Source organism: Lissotriton vulgaris, chromosome 7 (assembly GCF_964263255.1).
Source record: "Lissotriton vulgaris chromosome 7, aLisVul1.2, whole genome shotgun sequence".
Classification (NCBI taxonomy): Eukaryota; Metazoa; Chordata; class Amphibia; order Caudata; family Salamandridae; genus Lissotriton; species Lissotriton vulgaris.
In genome coordinates, this window is record NC_141695.1 from 467,156,771 (window position 1) to 467,180,576 (window position 23,806).

The following is a 23,806-nucleotide window of genomic DNA, read 5'->3' on the forward strand; positions in this document are numbered from 1 at the left end:
ACTAATTAATTAATTAATGAAGATTAATGTATTATTATTTATTAATTAATCAATACAAAATTAATTACTTACCACCTTTCACACCATTTACATATATTAACTTCAAATCACACACCTAAAATTAATTACACAATTACTATTATTAATTACTAATTAATTATTGGTAAGTGATTTAAAAGTATTTAAGAATTAATCAGTAAAAACATTTAATTGCTTACCATCCTTCACAAAATTTACACATATAAACACCACAACACACACCTAAAATTAATTAAGCAATTAACCTAATTATTTATTAATAGACTAATTGAAATTAATTAACAAATAATAATTAAACTAATACTAATTAATCAATGAATACATTAATTACTCAATAAATATTATAACATTAAATTACTTCCCACCCTATACCCCTATAAACCCACAACACGCTACAGAACTAAAAAAGCAGAATTAAACTTAAAATAAATTAATAACTAGTAAAACTCTAAAACATATAATAAAATGACAAACAATTCTCATTAAAAACACTAAAATACATAAAATTATTAATAAATCGATATTTTTGTAAACTATATTTTTGTAAATGATATTTCTTACAAAGATATTTATGTAATCGATATTACTTACCTGTCAGTCAATATTCTTGACAACTATATTTTTGTTGTCGATATTTGTTCCCTACGATATTTTTGCGGCAATATTTCTGTCCCACGATATTTTTGCAGCGATATTTCTACTCTGCACCAATGCTAACACAGGAATAAGTCTAATAAATAAAATGGGATAGAGTAGAGGTGGGTGGTATACAGCGCTAATACTTATTTTGAGAAATCTGTCTTTTGACTTTTATCATAAGTGCGTATTTGGGCCTTTCTCGCATAACTGAATGAGCTGAATGACGCGAAGTCTGCGAATGCCCACTGAGGAAAGTCATGAAGGTCAATTACACAGCAGTTGAAAGAAAGCCAAGAATGAGTGCAATAGCCTGGGAACGGATGGTGAAAGTTCAACAGTGAAATGTTTTATTCATTGCAATGTTTTTAAGTTACCACATGGATACTTGTAGTAGATAGGAATAAAATGTATGAATGAAACGAAAGGGTTACATTTGTGAACAATGGTTTGACTAAATTATGTGATATGTAAGCATGGTGTGATGAATACCTCCCTTTGCCGGACCAATCGAATTTCGCATTTTTATGATATTGAAACATTAATGGGTGGAACATGCAGAACAAAAGGTAAAATTGAGATTGCTTTGGTTAGTTAGTCAGATGGAGTCTTGCTGAATGCTGAGGAGAGATGCAGATGCTGTGAGATGCTGATGAAGAGCCGATTGCAGAACCTGAAGCAGAAATTTCTATCCTAAATTTAATTAGGGTTCGATTTGAAGATGGCGGAAAATCTCAAAGAGGAAGAGAGTGTCAGAGAGGGGTGCGGCGCAATCGTTGGGATTTTAGAGGGGAGTATCTTTCCTGTTCTGTTTCCTGTCCTGAAGTCTATGTCTCCTGAATCTTTCTCAGGGGACCCCCACCAGCCCTTTGGCCAGGGGGTTGGTCTTCCACATCTTACTTGGTAATTAGATTTTTCTGTTATTTGCAAATGTTTTTGAACATTTTTTTTCTCTGTCCTCTCCCTTTCAGGCGTAAGTCATTGTGTGAGTTCAAGATAAATGCATTGTGTTTTACTAATTGAATTTTCTCTCCTATGAATAAGGGTGACTGCACTGTATTGAGATTTTCCACATGCAAATACAAATTTAGATAAAGGTTTCGAAAACGTCTTGAGTCTGTGGTTATTTACTTAAAGTTAGTATATGTTAATTATTGCCATCATCTAGTTTCAACTAATGGTCCAGGCATCGACCAGAGGAAAGAACTTGTTGATCTGCAATGGTATAGTTAAAGATTAAACAGAGGTTTTGAATAAACTAATTCTAAGCAGTTTTGAACATTTTTTATAACTTGAAACCCCCCCAGAGGTTTTAACCACTGTGTGTTTTATGGGTCCAGGTGAGTATGTGGAGTGGAGTAAATTTTGTTGGTGGACTGCTGGATCAGTTTTTCTGCTAGCAGAGCTATGCATATTATTGACTAGTATGGGGATAAGTATTGATTATTAACTATCGATTTATGTTTAACAATACAAGAGAGAGTATATTTCAAGGCCCTCTGTATAACCCATAAAATCTTACTTGGCAAGGCCCCACCCATTCTGAAAGACCTTATTGCTCCCTACACAACGAACAGAACCCTACGGTCTACCAATCTCCATCTGGCCTTTACACCTCGGATTAAGAGAGCTCGTGCGGGAGGCCGCCTTTTTTCCTGTAATGCTTCCAAGCTATGGAATTTGCTACCCCTGGAAATTCGTGCTCAACCCAGTCCAGCCTCCTTCCGTAAACTTCTAAAAACCTGGCTGTTCCCTTAATTCTCCTCTTGTTGTCCACGCCTGTTCTTATCATTAGCGCTGGGACGCTCACGGGCAGCCATGCGCTCTAGAAATCCGTAAACATAAACATAAACATAAACAAAAGAGTTAGCGTCTTGCTTTATATTGTCTAGAAGCACAGATACAGTGGATATCTGAGTTCAGCTTCAGACTGCTGTTCCTCATCCAGTCAGCGACGGCCTTCATTCCTTAGTGGAGGTTAGTTTTGGCGGTGTGGGGGTCCTTGGTGAGCGAGAGGATCAGCTGGGTGTCGTCAGTGTAGGAGATGATGTTTAGGTCATGCCGTCCGGCGACCTGGGTGAGCGGTGCCATGTATACATTGAACAACGTTGGGCTGAGGTATAATCCTTGGGGTACGCCACAGATGATCTTTATGGCTTTGGAGCGGAAGGGGGAGGCAGGGGCTCTGGGTTCTCCCGGTGAGCAAGGAGGTGGTCCAGCCCAGGCATTTTACTAATAACACTTATGATAGTTTAAAAAACAATATGAGAGGGTAAATCATGGCATTTTGTACAGTAGTTGATGTCGTCATAGCTTTCATAACATGAAATAAAAGATTGCATCAAAATAAATGAATGCAAAGAATTAAAACCCTATTCCGAAGGTGGGGTGGGGGCTAAAGTGGTATGCAAAGAAAATACAAATGTTTCTTTGCTTTACAGCCATATTAAGGCTATTCATTCCTGTCTATGTTCCCAATCTCATGTAGGGTGAAATGGACAATACATACTTTAAGTACAAAGATGTCTGCTTCCACCCAGCGTCACACAATGAAGAGGATCTCAGGCACGTGGAGCATGAGTTTCAGGTGTTGGATGATGATGTCTTCAATGTCACGTATCCAAAATCAGGTAAAAATGCTACACTTATTCCCTGCGCTGATACCTACTCCTTCATATCCTTCTCAGTACCAGATGCCTGATGGGCTGCTGATGTGTCTCTGGACAAAGTATTCTCCAAGCAAGATGAGGCACAAACATATTGACGACTCAGTTCTCATTGGCATAGCGCTCACTTGTCAATTAGTAACCATTAATACAATGGGGTAACCCAAATGGTCCTGGACCTGGGTATCGTACAATATTAATAAACAAGGGTCCGTGGACTATTTCTTTTCAATCCAACAGTTAGTCATTACTTAGTCATTAATTAAACATTTCTTGAGCTTTATATTCATGTGCAAATCATTGATGATACATATGTGTGCTTTTTTGAAAATCTATGAAAATTATGAAATAATTTGTATTTATGGCCAGGTCTAACAGGACGGATAATTGCAGATCCGTACTGTTCTGTAAAAATTATTTATAAATATCTTTATGTCACTATTTCTTGAGATTTCTCTTCTTCTTTCGATCACCCAACACTATCTAGTTCACCCTTCTCTATTTGCACGCTCCTCCCGGGGGCAACCATTATGACTCTTATTTATTGTCAGTCAATTACATTTTTACTTAGAGGCAATGAATAAATAAGCCCCCAACGGCAGCCCCATTTGCCTCCCCCGAATGGACTTAAGTGGGAAGCTGAGTTTGTTAGGCACACCCAGGATCGCATACGTTGGGAATCAGGGAATCTCTGTCTCAAAATACCCATTTACGTCCCTGAGGACCTCCTCCCAGTACCCTTGCACTTCTGGGCATTCCCATAACAGGTGGATCATGGTCCCTATGTGTCCACATCCCCTCCAGCACATGGAGTCCCTGCTTGGATTGCTCTGGTGGAGCCTCTCCGGGGTCAAATGCCAATAGTATGCCACTTTGACCGCCAATTCCCGACTAGCCATGTTGTGAGCCATGTGGTGCGCCCGGTAGAAGATGTCCTGCCATACCTTGTCCGAGAGCGCGCGCCCTAGCTCCCGTTCCCACCGTTTCTGCCCTGCTGATTGAGCCGCAGGTGAGGAGGGGGTCAACAACTTATACAGTTCCCGTGATCACCCATATATCCATGGATTTGGACAGGAGCCACTTCTCGTATGGCTTAAGAGAGTGGCCCACATGTGGGATGGTGTCTTTATGGGTAAGCCAATGTCGCAGTTGAAAGTATTGGAAATTCTGCGGCTTATCAATGGACAACCCTTCACCGATAGCTTTCAGGGTCATAAAGACCTGCAAATCAAACAGGTGTCCGTCCGAGTTGCACTCCGTCCGCCTCCATTGCAGGAAGGAACCGGGGACCATTCCCAGCGGGAATGCCGGGTTGTCAAATAGCGGCGTCATTGGAGAAGGAAAGGACGCGAGGTCCCTGGCCACTGCAACCGCGTCCCAGACCTGAAGGAGGGTCCTGGTGTTGGGTGTTTTTTTTGATGTATGCCGGTCTATCTGGGCGCGCTAAGAATGGGATTCTCCAGAGTGGCATCCCCGCCATGGCCCTGTCCTAGAACAGCCATTGCTTCTCTGAGGTTGGCCTGGACCATTCCAAGAGGTAACCCATCTGTGTTGCCTGGAAATACCGCTGCAGGTCAGGTACACCTAGCCCCCCCTCCGCTAGGACTCGTGTGATCAGGTCACGCCTCATCCTAGGATGTTTACCTGCCCAGACGTATTGCTGTATCGTGTCTTGCAGCTTTTTGAGCATGCCTATAGGAGGGGTAACCGGGATGGTCTGAAAGAGGTATAGTACTTTTGGCAGCAGGGACATTTTGACAGCAGCCACCAAGCCTAACCAAGAAAGCGGCTGCTGTCGCCACCTCTGAATATCCCCTTGGAAGCGTGTAAGTAGCTTGGCATAATTCAATTCGACTGTCTGAGCCGTGGCAGCGTTAGTTCGATCCCCAAGTATGGGAGCGCCATTTGTGTGGACAATCCTCCCAATTGCAACAAGCTTCTATTGGCTGGACGGGTGTTGCACCCCAGGGGGAGAACCACTGATTTTCCGACATTCATTTTGAAGCCCAACACCCTCCCAAATTGCTCCATTTCCTCCAAAAATGCCAGTATCAAGACTCTGGGGTTGTCCACCGCGACCAAAATGTCCTCCGCATACAGGCTTATAGTGTGGTCCTCGCCTCCAAATGTAATGCCCGCGATGGCCCAGTTGTCCCCGTACATGCTGTGCGAAAGGTTCCATATATAGGGCGAACAGCAGCGGCAAGAGCGGGCAGCTCTGCCTCGTGCCTCAGTGGATGGCGAACGGCTTGGAGCTCGTTCGGTTCACCTTGACTGTTGCTTGGGGTGATGCGTAACAGCTCGCGACCCAGGCCCTAAACCTGTCGCCCACACCAAATCTCGCCAGCATCCTATCTAGATGGGTCCAGTCCACCCGGTCGAGCGCTTTTTCAGCGTCGACTGACAGGAGGGCCGCGTCTGTTGCATTGCAGTGTGCTTCATCGATCACGTGCAGCAGGCGCTTGGTATTATCTGCGCTTTGACTGGAGGGTATAAAGCCCGCCTGGTCTGGCTCTATTATACCTGGGAGACACGGGCCTAGTCTCGAGGCCAGAATCCCCGTAAAGAGTTTTAAGTCGAGATTGAGGAGAGAGATCGGCCGGTATGCCGCACAGTGGGTCACGTCTTTGCCCGGCTTTGGCAGGACAATAATGTCAGCCTCTAGCATTTCTCGTGCAATCGAACCCTGGCGAAAAGAGTTGAACACTCTCGTCAGTAGAGGGGCTAAGAGGGGTCAGAAGGATTTATAAAAGCCCGCAGAAAATCCATCTGGGCCTAGCGCTTTAAGCGGTTTGAGACGGGCAATAGCGGAAAACACTTCCTCCAGATGTATGGGGCATCCAGAGCCAGGGCGTTTGCCTTGTTGAGGGCCGTTACCTCTGCTCCATCTAGATAGGCTATACCCGCCTCAGCATCTGAGGCCGGCTCAGCCTTGTAAAGTGTTGCATAAAATGTCTTGAATGCCTCCGCAATGCGAGCGTCTTCCCGGAGCTCCCCACCACTCTCCTCGTGAATGACTGGGATCTTAGACCGGACATTTTTTGCTTTCAGTTTATTGACAAGCAAGCGGCCCGTCTTATCCCCCCTACATAGTATGTGTGTTTAAGGCGCAGTACAGCATATTCTGCCCGATCCAGGTCGAGGCTCGCAAGCTGCGCTCTGGCCGCTTTCAGCTTGCGCCAGATCCTAGGGGCCCCAGTCTGACTGTGCACCCGCTCCAACTCCAGCGCCTGCGCTGTCAGCTCCTGCCGGCGTTCCCATTGTTCCTGTCATGATTCTCCTGTTTTGAGTCGCGGTGGCCGTTAGCTGAGTAACCCGGCCAGCCACGAACTCTTATTTCCGCAGTACCTGAGTCGGCGATAGACCAGAACTACAACTCCCGGCAGGCCTGCATGGGAGAGACGGAGAGCCAAACGTCACGTACGTCATGACGCAGACCAGGAAGTAAAACAAGCCGGCGCAACCAGAAACGCTGCCGATAATTCGTTTGGTTCTGGTGGCTTGTCCAGAAATCCGGTAAGGTCGTTCCGATTTATTCCAGCCATTGATTTTCTCCTTGCGGTGGTACAATTCGTTCTGATGACTTGGTTATGAACTGTTCTACCTGAAGTATTTTTGGCTCGAGCTGTGTATTATCCAATGCACAGGGTGTTTTTTGGAACTCTTTAACTAGTCGAACTTCTTGAAAGACTGTGGGCTCTGAGGCTAAGAGTCGCGTGGTCTGTTAACCTTGTTTCGTTTGCAAGCAGAAAGATTCTGTGGTAGGGCTCTGACGTAAGAGCGAGAGATTTATTTTCTTCAGTACTTCGCTTGTTGGATTCCGTGAAGTAATACCCAATGCATTGAGTACAGACATTGAACTGATTGTTGTGGTATTCTGTGTTGGGTTCGGTGCATGGACATTCATATGCAGCACCTTGTGTCTTTGTTACAACGGTAACAAATATCTCAAAACCTCACCAGCAGTGTTCCAGGTTAAGACGTATTAACTATCGAACCTGCCATTTATTGCTATTTTGTGTTCCTGTTTGTTTTAGGAGAGAATTACCTGGGAGAACTGTCAGTGGGTTTGGTTAAGCAAAAGAAACATGTTTTCAGGTGTGTTCCCCAGTTGATACACATATTGATCTATGCATAGTCCCACATTTTCCGACCTATGTTGTAAGGCTTGTTTTCTCAATTTCAGTTATCCAAAGTCCAGGTTCCATCCCGTGAACTCTCCTAGATATAGTCCCTCGTATTTTGCTTTACAGGTAGGCAGGGGGTTGAAGCTATCTCTAACACAAGGGAACTGAAGTCTGATGTTGTTCTATGCAGTCCTGAAATAGCATTGTATTTGAACATCTGTTACTTGTCGTTCCAGATCTCCCTCCCCGCTGTTCCCTTCCTTTCCTTCCTGGCTTTCTATCCCTCTATCTTCTTATTATTCCCTCATGTGACATTCCTGGTAGTCTGTGTATATCACTTCAGACTCCGGGGGCGTCATGAGATGGAACCCATAACATCATCAGTGTAATCCTGAAGAGTCCTGGACCTGAAGCCTGACAGTTCCTTATTGTCCGCTGCAGAGATCGCTATAAGCTCCCCTCTAATGACTGCCTTGAGTGCCCCCCATACTGCTGCCATGGCCACCTCCCCAGTGTCGTTCTGGCCCAAATAACTTGAGATGCTTTGGGAAAGCTGCTGTGTTACCCCTTTGTGAGAAAGTAGATTCTCCCTGAGGCACAAGGTACCCTTACGTGGTTGCATGTGTGGGACCCGTAGGTGTATCACCACTGCATCGTGGTCCGACAGAGCTGCTGGGGCAACTTCCAAATCCTGTTCCATGGGGACTAAGTCTGTGGAGCTTAGAAAGTGGTCTATTCTGGCGCATGTACGGTGCACATGTGAATAGAAGGTGTACCCTGGGGCTGTGCGGTGGACCTCCCTCCATGTATCTAAGAACCCCCTACTGGCGAGCCAGCGCTTCCCTTAAGTAGAAAGAGCTCCCGAATCGCCGAACCTCTGACCCGATCTATCCCTCTCATTGTCCATAATCAAATTTATCTCTCCGCCTATCAGTGTGCACCTCGAGCTTGTGGTCATGACCTCCGATAGTGCCCCTGTAAAGAATGCCTCCTGTTTGGTGTTTGGAGTGTAAATGGACCCTATCAAGAGTGACAGGTGTGGGCTAATAGCCTGCCTTTGATTTCTGCCACTTTGTCTCCCACCCGGCCTTTGAAGTGCCTAGTGAAGAGCAGAGCCACTCCCACTTTTTTCTCCACAGTGGAGGAGTAAAGCTGAGTCGGGAACGCCCTGGATCTCATGCGATGCCAGTCCTTAGCCAGCAAGTGCGTCTCCTGGAGAAGGCACACCGCAGCCCCTGAGTTCTCCAAGTAGGAGAGCACTGCCCTTCTCTTAATGGGGTTATTGAGCCCTTTAACATTGAGGGTAAGATCCTGAATAGATTTGTCAGCCAAGAGGAGGAATATACCGCATCCCTCTATTCTACTGTCTTACACCGAAGCCGCCCCACCCTTCTGTTCTCGTTGCCTGAAGGCTGGCATCACACCGGTACTTGCCCCTTGACCCCTTCCCCCATCCCACTCCCTCCCGTCTCTCCCCAACTCCAAACGTGAAACCCCAACTGGTGAACATTGTCCCAGGCCTATATGACGGTAGTCCAGGCCTGTGGTAGAGTGTCAAGTGTTTGGGATGCGTGACAGTGGCGGCCCAAGGCCCCCCATCCTACCCCCCAACCGTGGTGCTGCAACTTAGCTAGATAACACCGTCGTATCAATCCACTTAGGATGCAGCGTTAGTGTCTTTGGAGACCTCCTGGATCGCCGCTGTGCCACCAACTCCGGATTAGCTTTAAGGCATTTCCTGGAGGAACGTCCACGTCGCACCTTCTGCCAGCCGTCACCGGTCGTCCGCGGGGATCTGGACGGGGCCCGGGAGGACCCCCTCTCATCTTCATCCTCTGGCTGGTCCCCCTCACGTGGAATGCCCAGCAGGACGCAAGTGTCACGCAGTGACCATAGCTGGTGAAGAGCCCCATTCCATATGAAGATTAGCTTAAAGGGGTGCCCCCATGAGTACGGGACCCCTTTGTCGCGGAGGAAGGTGGTGGCCACTTTGAACGCTCGTCGTTTCGGCAAGGTGATTGCAGAAACAGCTCCACTGTGTGGCCCTGAAAGCAAAGAGGCTGCTTCAGGTGTGCGGCTTTTAGGATGCGTTCCTTGAGGGGGTAATCGGGCAGGAAGGCCAGGATGTCTGGAGGGGGAGCTGGAGCCCAGCGGGCCCGACCCACCCGATGGGCCCTGTCGATACGAATCACAAAGTCCGCATTCTCATCCAGTACCATTCGGAACAGGCTTTGCAGGTACCCCGCCATGTCTTCCCCCTCCGCTTTAGGTGGCACGTTGCAAACCCGAATGTTGTTGCGTCGTGATCGATTTTCAAGGTCCTCAGTGTGGGTTTGGAGGTCCATTTGTTTTTCATTGAGTCTGATGATTTCTTCCTGCAGAAGTTCTACCTCCTCACTCGAGGCCACCCGCTCACCAAGATCGTCAATGCCGCGGCGCAGTTCCCTGTCTTCCCCGGCCATTTCTTGTCGGAGGGTTTGAATGTCTTCTTTGAGAGAAGCGAATAGGGACTCCATGAAAGCCTTAGTTGCTGGGGCTTCCCCTCCATCTCGGTCCTGTCCTTTAGGGGGAATTGACTGTGCCGGTTTGTCCGGGCTTTTGTCGGTCTTGGAAGTTCCTTTGGCCAGCATGTCTGGAATAGTGCGGCTCCCCTTACGGTTAGAGGAAGACATAGTCAATACCCTCACGAGTTCGGTCGTCCCCCTTAGCGTGTCGCGTTTCCCAGTGCGACCACTAGCAATGGCGGGCCCACAAGAGGGGGAGAAGGAGTCCTGCACACTGGTCACGTTGTGTTGCGGTGAGCGCTGCGTGCCCAACGGCCCAAGTCCCCGGACCGTGCTATCCCATGGCCTCCCAGGCCCAGCCTCTTCTGTTGTGATCAGTGAGCTTGCGGAGCCCGTCTGGCAGTCGCCGCTGATCACCCCATGCTGCCGTCAATCCCAGGGGGCCCATGCTATGCCCACCGAACCTATGCCCCCGGCATCGGGGACTGTCCTCAGGTGTCCTGTGGGTCCTCGCTTCTGTGCCCCGGCAGTTGATCGCTAGGCCCCTCTGGTCTCTCTGCTTTCAGGGCGACAAAGAAGACTGATATAGAGGCGGTGAGCCCTCGCGGCAGCGGCGCTGCTGCTGTGCCGGGGCTTGCTATGTGAGCGCACAGAAGGGCCGCAATGCACTGGCTCCAGGTAGCGATTCGCCCGATGACCTCCACCGGGGGCCTGTTCGGCGCCCCCCGATCACTCTCCCTTGGCTCCCGAGCCCGCCTCCTCCGCGTGCCCTCCCGGGTGAGTCCCTTTCACCGTGGAGTGAGCCTGTTTGTCCTAGGCCTCGTGGCACCACCTGTAGGAGCACGGCCCTGTGTCACAGGGCCCCAGCAAAGCCCGCCCCGGTCTGGTCAGCGCCGGGGGCTCGTGTATCTTACCCCTGAATAGCTGCCCCCCAGGTCCACCTTGTCGTGCTCCTCACCTCCGCCTGTGGCCGTGTCCACGTCTGTCTCTCCCGGCGTCTGCCACTCCCCCACTATGTAGGCCCAAGCCGGGGCCTCGGGTAGCTCCTCACGCCGCCCGGACCAGCACCCCTCGACAGGGGTCGCGCCTCTGCGACTTGCTGTTGGATCGGCGCCCGGCACCACTCGTCCTTCTCTTCGCGGGTAGGGGAGACAAGTCGCTGTGTCGGTGTGGGCTCGCAGCTGCCACGATGGGCCCCTACAGTATCGTCTCTCCGTGGGCCGTGCCGCCAAAGGCGCGCCTCCAGTCCAGCAATGGCCACCGCAGCCACCGCGCGGTCGCGCTCTTTCACCCGGTCCCTGCCGTGGCTTCAGGTCCTCAATCGGTATCCCGCTTACCGCAGGCAGTCGGTAAGGGGCTCGGAAGGCAAGGTGATGTGCTTTTAAGCATGGCCAGGGGACTCAGGACGAGGAGCCTCAGCAATGCACGTCCTCAGGCCACCATCTTGGCCAACCCCCCCCCCCCGATTCAGAGTCTTAAGTTTCAGAGGAAGACTCTGTTCCCCTCATCTGTAAAATGTACACCATCTCTCCTATAGATGGCATGCATATTGAAACGCAGATTGTTGTTGTAAATTGACCACATTCGGTAGTCTCGGAGAAAGGCAGAAACAGATTTATTCACATGTTTTCTAGCTTTTATAAACTGTGGACAATAGTAGTTGACCGCTTCCATTTCTGCCTGCCCAGTTTTGGGGAACAGTGTCATCAATTGTGCAAATGTGTCCTTCATAAGCATTTCCAGAGCTACCCCAGTCAAAGTGCCTAGGTCATTCCCACCACAGTGCACAATTATGAGGTCAGGGTGTTGGAGATGCATAAAGGATTTAACCAATGGCATCAATTGGTCACACTTCATAAGAAGAAGAAAGCTATAGAAAATTTTCAACTCAGGCCCCTCCTTTCTCAAACTCTCTACCTCCTGCACTTCACCTTCTCTCATCCTACGCCCACTTCAGGAATTCTTTGAAAACTTGGCTCTTCTCGTTAGCCTATAATTAGCTTACCTGAGCTGTACTGGACAACCTTCCCACCCCAGCGCCAAGAAACCGTAGGTGTATGTGCACTTTACAAATTCTATTGATCATATCATATCATATCATATCAAAATGTAGTTGAGAAAGCTTTCGAATTGAAAAGAAAATTGTTTATTTTAGTAATCAATAGAATTAGATCACTAGATAAGCGAATCCATTTAATGAAGTCCAAAAGTAAGTGGAGAAGATTAATTAACAGAAGTAATTTTTGTGAGTTTTTTTGGGGTGAATGGAAACATAGTTCAAGTTCTGAGCCTTTTTTTAATGAAGAAAGGTATCTTCAGAGTAATGATTTGTTGCATGCAGTTGACACCAGTGGTCTTGCTTATGAGGTTAGAAATGGTTGTCCTATTGAGAAAGAGAAAATTATTTCTAGAAATGCCGAAGAGGTGTTAGCTGGTGAGGTTTTAGGGAGACGTCCTGAAGCTCCAGTGTACACTTGGAATTGTAGTAGTATTTGCAGTGTGTGGCAAGACTCTATTGTTTTTTTACACAATTTCTTATGTAATTATACTAAGAAAAGTGTTAAACAAAAGATTAAGATGTTGCATGGACTAGACCCTTGCAGCGTGAGAGAAAATTCTGGTATGCAAGGTCATTCTCTGGATTGTCTTTCTAAAAAAGTATGTCGAAGTGTTTTCCACAATTTCAGGATGTTAGCAGTTCATCATACTCAGATGAGGAAATTAGTCAGAACATTGTATTACGCGAAAAGTCCAGCACTAATGTTAAAAAAGTTGAACAATGCTCTTTTGCATAGATCTGTATCAGATGTAACAAATGTTTGTGATGAAATTCAGATTAGTTACTTTGGTCCTCAGGAAGACAGTGGAGAAAGTGAGAGATTAATAGAAGAAAATGTGGAAGAGAATGTAGGAAAGTGCAGTGTAGAAAATTTTGAGCAAGAAATTCTACAGTTTAAGGTGATTTCAGGTGATAGGCCAAATTTTTCTTGTATCTGTTGTCGACGAATTCATTATAAAAATCAGACCAGAACTGTTGATCTGTATTTAAAAAGTGAAAAAGAAAATGATAAAGAGTGGAAGGATTTTGCAACTTATTTGTTGTTAGAGAACTGTTTTGATTTGGGTCCTGATCAGTGTATTTGTAAATATTGTACTAACAAATTAGATGAGAACAAAATGCCTGCTAGAGCTGTGCATAATAATCTTGAGTTGGTAAATATTCATTTGAAACTGATGGATTTAAATACATATGAGTCTATTCTTATTCAATGTGTGCATCCATTTCAGGCTAGTATGGAGCCTAAGACAGGAAAATTGCCTCCTTCTGATTTACAGAGAGGATTAAAGGGAAGAGTTGTATATTTGCCTCCAGATTTAAAGAAAAATATTGAAACTATTGGTGTAGAAAATGTAGGGGATGAACCTTTAGTTATTCTTGTAAATGGCATTCCAACTAAGAGTAAGAAAAACTGGCAAGAATTAGTCGATGTTAGGAAAGTGAAAAAGGCAACGTTGTATCTGGTAAAAAATAATCATTATTACAAAAATGTGTATGTGGGAGATGAAGAATTGACTGTACAAGAAGATAGTGACTTGCCATCTGGACGAATTACAAAAGTGGATGTGTCCAGAACTGAAAAAATCTATGAACCTTACAGTGTTCATCCATTGCATTCCAAAGAAATGATGGGGAATGCTATAGAGTTATTTCAAATGAAAGAAGCAAAAGGAAGTCCCATTAGTGTATGGGAAAAAAGCTTGGAAGCTCGTTGTTTCCCACGGTTGTTTCCTACAGGAAAAGGAGGACGATATGATAAACGACCTGTGCAGATTCCTGCATCTGAATACCGGACATCAAGATTAGATGCAGAAGATCCAAGATTTCGACAATGTATTCCGTATTTGTTTCATCTTTTGTTTGAGAGTGATTTGTCTGGACTTTCTTATGCAGTAAACCATACATTGAAAACAGGTATATATCTGCTAAATGTTTCGGCAAAGGAATTTATGGATAAAGTACAGCAGAAAGATAATGTTTTGGAATCTCAGCTGATTAATCTGATGGCATGTCAGCGTGGTACTAATGAGAACTGGTACCGTCGTCACGGAGAACTCAAATGTATGCTAAGGAACTTAGGAACTCCTACATGGTTCCTTACTCTAAGCTGTGCTGAATGTGCTTGGGATGATTTACTTCAATTTCTTCGAGAGGCAAATCCAAATATACTAAATGTCGAATACAAGACACCTGGGGAACTGTGTTCTTTGGATCATGTTAATGTATGCAGGTATTTCAATCATAGATTCGAAGCTATGAGATCTTTTATCACCAATAAAAAAAACCTCCTCTTGGAGAGGTTCTGGATTTCTTTTGGAGAAAGGAGTATCAAGCAAGAGGTGCTCCTCACATACATATGCTATTATGGATCAAAGATGCTCCCAAATTTGGAACAGACTCAGATGATACTGTGTTGTCTTTTATTGAAGAATATGCTACATGTGAAGTACCCAAAAGTACACAAAATAAGGACTTAAGACAACAAGTCTTATGACTCCAAAGCCATCATTGTGGGAAATACTGTCGTCGAAAGTACAAATCTAAGGACAAATTCTACAGCAAATGCTGTTTTGCATTTTCTCGACCTGTAATATCGAAAGGAAGAGTGAACAGCTTTATGTCATCTTTGCGACATACTATCACAAGAAAGTCTCCTAAAAATACCTACAACTTAAGAAGAAATGAAGAGTCAAAATACATAAATGACTACAACCCAGTCATTTTGTCAATGCTAATATGGATATTCAATATGTTGCAGACAATTCCATTGCAGTTGACCGATATGTGACATCATACATAACAAAGTCAGAAAAGACAGAATTGAAGGAAATGTGGAAAGAGATTTCCCATGAGAAGAGTCTAAGTAAGAAATTATACAGTTACAGTTTGAAGATGTTATCTCATCGAGAAATTGGAGCGTATGAATGCTCGGATCGCTTATCATCTGCTAGTCTGTACTCTAAATCTAGAAGAATCATTTGGGTGAGTCTAGGTCTTGCTGCAACATGAAACCGAGTTCTTAAATCTGTACAAGAAATTGAATATTTAGCTGAAAAAGAGCCAGAAAGTACAGATATTGTGAAACATATTATCCAAATAGAAGTCCTCAGCTTGAGAAAATTTGTCTCTAGGAAGTGCTGCAAAACTATATTTTTAAACGGAATATTACAGAAAAATCAATAATGGTATATATGCTCTGATTGGTTCCGAAGGACGTCTGGTGAAACAAAGAAAAGGACATTTGATTAATCAACGTAAACTGAGTTGCGAAACACCTGACAAAAGGGAATTTTACTATTTAGCTCTTTTGCAACTTTTCAAGCCATGGCGTTCAGAATTGGAATTACTTGGAGATTTTGAGAACTATGAAGATTCCTTCAATGCAACTAAAGATACTATAGAATGTCAGTTTTTTGCTTTCATTTGAACCTATCTGTATGTATGTGAGTGGACAAGCTGGAACAGGAAAACGTTTTTTAATTAAAGTAATCACAAGTTTTCTACAGAAAAGAACTAAGTCTCATTTGTCTTGTGTTTTTACTGCTCCAACTGGATTAACAGCTCACAATATTAAAGGAATTACTTTACATCATTTATTAATGCTCCCAGTAGAGCATCACAACAAATTAGAATACCACAATCTATCTGGAGAAGCTTCTTGTGAAGTTTTAAGAGTGTTGAGGAAAATGAAGCTTCTTATTATTGATGAGGTAAGCATGGTCTCAAGCTTAATTCTTGCCTTTGTGCATTTAAGAATGCAGCAAATTCTTAAAACAGAGTATGACGTATTATTCGGAGGAAAACACGTCATAGTTTTTGGAGATCTTCTACAACTTACTCCTGTAAAAGGACAGCCAGTGTTTAAAACACTGGTGCATGCAGATACTAGAAAGTCTTTGGGGAGTATTGGCAATGTAAACATTTGGTCATATTTTCAGTATAAGGAACTTACTACAAATATGCGACAGGCAAATTATGTTGAATATGGAACTATTCTTCAAGATATAAGAATTGGAAAATTGACCAAACATGGCAAACAAACTTTACAGAGACGATTACTTTCCAATTTCTTTCCAAATGCAAATGTTGTCCTAGAGAAAATATACATGAGAATTGCAGAAAACAAATCTGTAATCTGCTTAATGTCAACACTGCGTGAATGTTCTATATTTAATGAAGAAATGTTAAAGTTGGAAAATTAAGAAATTATAAAATTGGAAGCAATTGATAAAATAGAACATGAAGGGATCAGTATTGTTTTGAGTGAAAAGTTGAAGAGGAAATTGGATTGTTTAGAGAAATCGATAAGTAAAACTGCTGGTTTAGAAAAGAATTTATATGCATGTGTAAATTGTAGGGTAATTTTGTGACATAATTTGAATGTGGAAACAGGTTTAGTAAATGGAGCAATGGGTAAAATTGTTGATTTTGTTTACTATGTAAATAGAGGTGGGATTGAAGTTTTGAAAATCAAATTTGATGAAATTGCTGAAGTACAAGTTAGTTATTGTGCAGCTCGTTTTTTGCTTGTAAAAGATTTGTATATCTGCAGAAAACAGTTTCCTGTTTGTTTCGCATATGCGGTGACCATTCATAAATCTCAAGATTTAAGTATAGATTGTGCTTTGGTGAACATTGGAAGTACCGTGTTTAAAGAAGGTACGGCACATGTTGCTTTGTCTCTAGTCAGAACTTTATCTGGATTGTACTTGATTGATTTTGATGAGACACAGGTTTGTGCAGATGCAAATTGTGTGAAAGCTTATAATAGGTTAAGAAGAGAATATGCACCCAATTTAGGTCAATATCCAGTAGTTGAAACGTGTGTGGTAGGTAGAAAAAGAAGATTTGAGAATATCTGTTGTGAAGCTCTAGAGAAAGAAAAAAACAAGATGAAGTTGCACCTGCAAGCAAAATGAACAAGCATTTGCAATGCAATAGGTCTCGCATTAGGAAAGTTTGAGCAATTGATATTGTAAATGACAAATTTGTAATTTATGTGTTGGTTTTGAAAATAACGAAATTAATAGCTTTGTTATTTACAATGCCAATGGTTATAACTTTCGCAAATGTGACACTTATAGCATTTGTAATGCAATATGTGTTGTATTTATGTGACTTAGATGTATTGATATTACAAATGACAATGGCTTTTAATTTTTTTAAATAATTAATACTTTAATAAAAGTTATTGTAATTTATATTGGCAATAGCTTAAACTTTTGTAAATAACTTTTGTGAAGATTATGCTCAGTGTATTTTATTGTGCCGAAAATCGAATAACAGAAGTGAAATATTAACATCTTTTTGTGACATTTGTAATAAAGCTTGAAACATTGAGAGAACATATTTGAACCAGTTGTTTTTGTATGGTTGCATGGCGCGGGCGTTCTAAAGGGTGGGCGGGGCTGAATGCGGTCATGATCCAATTTTTTTCCGTCAGCCTCAGTCTGAACCCATTTGAAAGGAATGTGACTGCGATCTTGTTAAAAGACTGACATCCCTCTCCTAAATTGTGCAACCTAAAATTTCACTGTTTTCTGTGGACTACTGCTGGCATATTTGTTAAATCTGATGCTATTGCTATTTAAGCACATCTTTTTTGAAAGAGTTAAATACAGATTGAAGTGTGTTTGTTTGATGTGGTTCACGGTGATCTCACCCGACTCATTGAACACCTGTTGAAGCTGAATGAGATGTGTTTATTCATATAACAGACTCGCATTCAGAAGCTTATTATGAGTTTTAGGGAGGGAGAAACACCATGGCCCAGCTAGTGCGCTTTTAAGAGCTGTATATAATTGGAAGGTATAGCTTGATGTGCCCTACTAGTCTCTTTCGCTCCTGGAATGTATCCTACCATTGCCCTCCGGGTAACAAATGGAGTTGCTACTGTGTATCGTATTGCCACTTTGAATTAGGGTGATGCAGTAACAGAGAAATGTGTGTTAATCTGGTGTTCACACATTTTAGTTTTTTCATTCACATTTTGAATAATGGAGCATTACTGCGTCGCCTACCCTTCCTGCAGTTTCGCTTGCACTTTCTCAGCCGCACCAGTCCCTTTTCTATGTCGGCGCTGCACTGAAGGACACAATCAGTGGCTGGATCTAACGTCACATCCCCGGGCGCCACAGCTTGCAGCGTTAGTGTGAGAACCGGGGCAGGGCCACGAACTTGGTGCCACGTCAGAGCTAAACCTGGGGCGGCGGAACACCAACATGAACCCGGCACACAGCGAGCATCCGTGAGAGCAGCAGCAGCAGGGGCCATGGAAGCCCGCTACAATCTGAAGAGCCCCGGTAAGGATTGGCAAAGCCCCTCACTCTTGCTCATTGTGAGCCTGGCAGAGGGCAGCTGCCCGTGACACCCAACCACCGTGTGTGTGGGGGGGGAGGGTAGAGGGCTGCGGCGGCGTGTGTATGCGTGCGTGTCTGTGTGTGTGCAGGGGGGTGGGGGGCGGCAGCGTGTGTATGTGTGCGTGTGCCTGTGTGTGTGTGTGTGTGTGTGTGCATGCATGCAGAGGGGTGGGGGCTGGCTGTGTCTGTGCCGTTAATGCATGCGAGGGAAGCGAGTTAGTCTGTGCAAGCGCGGCTCAGAAGCGCGCTCCCGCAGTCAAAACTGAGACTGCAAAAGCTCGCGTCTAAGTCGTGTCTTCATTCCTAAATAAGGGTGACAATAGGTCTGAAGCAGACACATTCAATGCTTATGCATTGAATGTAGGTCTGCTCGACCTAAACAGTGTTGAAGAAAGTAAGACAGGCTGTAGAGGAGAAACCGACAAAGAAAGGTAGAGAAAAGGCAGTGAAGATAGAGGCAGTCAGATATGGGGAGAGATAGATGAGGGAGAGAAACACGATGATGCAGATGGGGGCAACACATGCAGACACGGAGAATGGTGGAGTGGGCAGGCAGAAAAAAAGACAAAGAAGTCTGACAGTGCGAATGAGAATGAAAGACAGAAAGAAATAGACACATTCAGAGGGAAAGAGATGGACAGTAAGACAATCAGAGACAGTGACAGACAGAACTAGAGAGGGGAGACAGGCAGAAAGGAAGTCAGAAACAAAGGGGCAGAAACAAAGACAGATATGGAGTCAGACAGGTGGAAAGTAAGCAGACAGAGGGAAAGAGATAGGCAGGTACTTATATCAGCGGAGATGGCAGACACAGGCAGTCAACAGTAGAAGAAGAAGAAAGGCAACTAGGAAAAAATACAAACAGTGAGACAGAGATGAAAGATAGACAGAAAGGGGGGAAACAGAGTAGCATAGAGGTGGGCTGCCACACTGACAGAAAAAGATAACTTGGGACAGACACGTAGATCAGTCTGCAGGTTGCAAGAACAACCTTAGCAGTTTTTTCGCCTAGTAATATTGCATGTCCTCCCACAGCTTGGCATAGAAAAGCCTAGTTTGTCCACTTCTGGACTGTCCAAAGCGGAGTGCGGGGTTACAAGTAACAATTAAGCTGCAAACGGATGTTGAGTAGGACGGACGCTGTTTATGAAAAGTGCGAGGCCTTGGTGAGCGCGCCCTTAGGGCCCGCCCCCCCTAGGCCACACACCCCCATAATCCAGACCAGTAGCCCGGTTGGCTACTGGCCGGAAGAACTAATTCCGGGTTGGCTGTGACGTGTGTCCGGCCAGAGCTGTGGGCGGAAGGGGTAAGCCGGAGGGGCAATTTAGGCCCTTGGTCCCTGTGGGAGCATCCTCTTTTTCCTGAACTGAACCCTCAGGAGCAGCAGAAATATTCTATCTGCGTCCATAGGCCTTGTCGTCCGTGAGACGTGGGGGACTCATGGCTGTTGCGGTCGGAGGTCATCGTTGGAGCTACGATGATTCCGAGGTGAGGTTTCAGGGGCTTTAGGGAGCGCGGGGCGGCTGCTGGTAGCTCGTGGGCAAGATAAGTTGTGATCTTTAAGGAACTGTTTCCCCGGCTAGACGCTGGTGGCCGCCCGTAGTCACCCTGCAGTGCGATCATGCCTCGTGGTGATCTGAGTTGGACACCTCCCTCAGGGGATCCAGGGCCCGTGGGCCGAGCGAGGGTTAAGCGCGGAAAAAGGGGACGGTATTTTTTAAGGAATTCTTGGGGCTTTGCGAGTGCTTCGCTATTTAGGCTCCGTTGTCAGAAGACTTTTGCAGGCGGAAAGCAGGCGAGGGTGGGGTCGGCACTGTTATGGAACGTGGGGAGTCAGCGAACGCATGCGTGGTTGCTGGCGTGTGTTGTCAGGGGGGGCCTTAGTCTTATCGCTAGGAAGAGGCAACTGAATTAGTTACGGCCAACTCTTGGGGCTCCGCGAGTGCTGCGCTGTTTAGGCACCATTATTTAAAACATTTTGCGGGGGAGTGCGGGCCGGCGTGGCAGTAAATGCTCTTCTGGTTACCAGCATGTTTCCCGGCCTTTGTCCTATGGCGCATTACGGAAGAAAGTGAACGGATTGCGCAGACGCATAGATGCTTCCTTCAGAGGTAGGAGTTTAAAAATTTTGCGCTGCACCTCGTTAACGTGGATGGGCCCAAGTGTTTAGAACACGCTGCTCACTTCTACCGATTGGCGGCATTGAGCTTTGCTGTACTTACGAATGCTGTGCTCGCTTTTGCCATACTTTAAAGCTCGCAGGGGGTTTAGCATAGACGCAGGTAGCACTGCGGTGTCGGGTGATCGCGCTTTGGTCTATGGCGGGTTTATTACGGATTGTGCACCTAATGAAGGGGGGGGTAGAGGGCTGCGGGGGCGTGTGTATGCGTGCGTGTCTGTGTGTGTGCAGGGGGGTGGGGGGCGGCAGCGTGTGTATGTGTGCGCGTGCCTGTATGTATGTGTGGGCATGCCTGTGTGTGTGTGTGCGTGCATGCAGAGGGGTGGGGGCTGGCTGTGTCTGTGCCGTTAATGCATGCGAGGGAAGCGAGTTAGTCTGCGCAAGCGCGGCTCAGAGGCGCGCTCCCGCGGTCAAAACTGAGACTGCAAAAGCGCGCGTCTGAGTCGTGTCTTCATTCCTAAATACGGGTGACAATAGGTCTAAAGCAGACACCTTCAATGCTTGCGCATTGAATGTAGGTCTGCTTGACCTAAAAAGGACAGTCTTGAAGAGAATGTTGGTTATCGGTTTGAAAATAGTTGTGGTGCCAACTGCTATGCCAATGTAGTTGGTAATGTTTTTTTTCTTGAAAGTTTGCAACAGCAAATTGTAGAAAATCGGGACAAATGATTCTGTTCATTGATGAATTCTGTTCATCACAAATGTACTAGTGATAAAAGTAAAAATACAAAGTGTTTCTGATATTCGAAATGTTTTGGACATATGTTCTGGTTGTACTCAATTTACGCAGAATATTCAGCAAGATTGTCAGGAATTTTTAATGTTTATGCTTGGTGTACTGGAAGATGAAGGTATAGATAATAAAAAACTTTTTAGCCTTTCTTATAAATGGCAACATGACCGTCAACATTGTTTGTTTACATGTTGCACTGACATATACACTGAGACATTCATATATTTGACTTTACCTGACTGTGAATCAGTGTCTTTTAACAATCTAATCAGAGGAGCAAGTCAAAACATTAAGTGTAGCCAATGTAAATCAGAAATGTCCTCAACATTACTTATAAAAAGATATGGACAGTATGTTATTTTAATGCTGCAACGTTGTAGAGCTGATGGAAGAAAATTGAAAACTTTAATTAAAAATGTTGTAGCTGGTCAATGTTCAATATCAGGAAGAACTTTTGTAGCTGTTGCTATTATTTTTCATGCTGGACCTTCTACCACATCTGGACAATACATTGTTTATTTAAAATGTCTGAAAGGTTGGATACATTGTAATGATACTCAATTAGTTTTTAAGCAACGTTTGCCCAAAGAGTTACCAAATTCTTACCTAATATTTTTAAAGGCAAAATTTTAAGATCAAAATTTTCCCTTTAGGATTACTGCTGTTAAGGTAGATTAGTCTGGTGTTATAGAGTATTTTGCAAGTGAGGGTAAGAAGCTTTAAGGTGATCCTTTTGTTCATAATGAGGCAGTGTAGATGTATCAGGTGGTGGAGGATATGGGTGCAGCCGGGGACATTCATGATCACTCATGTTGAGGTCTTTTGGATTTTTTGTAATTACTGTAAGTATTTGCCTGCAATTCATGTGTAGAGTGTTTTGAGGGCCTGTGTCACTGTTCTTTTTCTTTTGGTTAGGATCCACTTGTAAATGTTGCAGAGCATGTGCAGGGTGTTATAGCAGTATGAGGAGACGGTGTAGACTTCGTTACACATGGAGAGGGAGGAGTTGAGGTTGAACCCTATGTTGCGGACATGGTTGGTAGGTGTTAGTACTGTTCACAGAGCAGACAGGTAGCCGGAGTTGTCTGAGACTGAGGCGGTGAGTCTGAGGATGAGTACCTTCATCTTGTGCCAGTTTGTGTTTACAGTGCTGCTCTTTATTTAGTTGGTGACGTCCTCAATTGAGTCATGGAGGCTGCTTTTGGTGGTATGTGGCTTCTTGGTGAGGAAGAGGATGAGGTGGGTGTTCATTGTGTAGGAGATGTTGTTGAAGTTGTGATGCTGGGCTACTTGTGTTAGGTTAGCGATGTAGATGTTGAACAGCGTCGGACTGATGGATGAGTCCTGGGGGATGATGTCAGTGGTTTTGGATCAGAAGGCTGGGAGGCGGACGTTCAGGATTACTATTGAACAACCTCCAAACAAAGGACTTGATGCATACTATTTGGCTGTAAGGAAAAGTGTGTGAAACCATTAGGTTTTTGCTGTGTAGTTTGTCAGCATATATTTGTAAGTAACATTATTTACAGTGTAAGAAAATTAATCATAATGTTTTATTATTTTATAATTGTTTCAGATGTGTCATATTTACGTAAGAATTTGCTCTTAGACAAAAACATTTAGGATATGTTTTATTTCTATTTTTTATATTGTTATTGAGAATGTTGACTGGGTTTTTTTAAGATATCCTTATGGATTTTCTTTTCTTTTCCCGCTGTTATGTGATTAGCACTATTGAACTCACTGTTTATAGAGAAGTTCAATATATTCTGAGAACAGCAAAAAAGGCAAATGAAATGTTTTACAAATTATTTTGTGTATAAAATATATATTGTAACTATGTTTTTTTGTATCTTCCACAGGTGATAATTTTATAATATATCATTTTTTTATTATTTATTATGCTTAAGGGATGTACAAGTAACTGACTCAGCCGCAGCCTGTGGAGGGAGTTGTGGGATACACAGGTGGGGCGGGGGAGCGGCAAGGTGGGGGCTTATAAACAGCGGAATCTGGATGATTGCAGGTAAGTAAACAATGAAATTAATAAAATGAATTTCGGATCCTGCACACTGCATCGCAAAATGCTATGCAGGGCACGGAACAAAGGGGCATATTATCAACAAAAGGCGATACATTACCACCGTTTTTATCGGCAGAAAACTGCTGATAAAGCGGTGATAATGGGCTTGATAACAGGGATTTGGAAATTCCCATAGCAGCCCAGGCTCTGGTGTTAGATACAAAAACAATGGTCAGAGTCTATCGGTTCTCTTTAACATCAAATGTAATACATGTGTTTAATTGTGTATGAATCAAAAATGTTACATCCATAGTGTGCTTATATTTTTATTCATTATTTTAGCACATTATTAGCTAGGTACTAAATATTAATCAATGAGTACCGAGGTTTTTGAATTACCCATTATTCAAACAAAAAGGTACGTAACTCAATTACTTCATCGAATCACATAAATGCCTGAGGACACAGGTCTCATGCAAAT

General features: G+C 44.4%; 1 protein-coding gene across 3 annotated transcripts in view; it reads left to right on the forward strand.

Annotated features, from left to right (window-relative positions):
- LOC147701882 (sulfotransferase 2B1-like) overlaps positions 1–23,806 on the forward strand; it is a 365,039-nt gene that overhangs the window by 17,561 nt on the left and 323,672 nt on the right. For all 3 annotated transcript variants that reach the window (XM_086930512.1, XM_086930514.1, XM_086930513.1), the window contains exon 2: positions 3,164–3,305. In XM_086930512.1, the coding sequence (XP_086786638.1) occupies positions 3,170–3,305 (136 nt within the window). In that variant the 5' untranslated portion in view covers positions 3,164–3,169. The remainder of the gene's footprint in view (positions 1–3,163; positions 3,306–23,806) is intronic.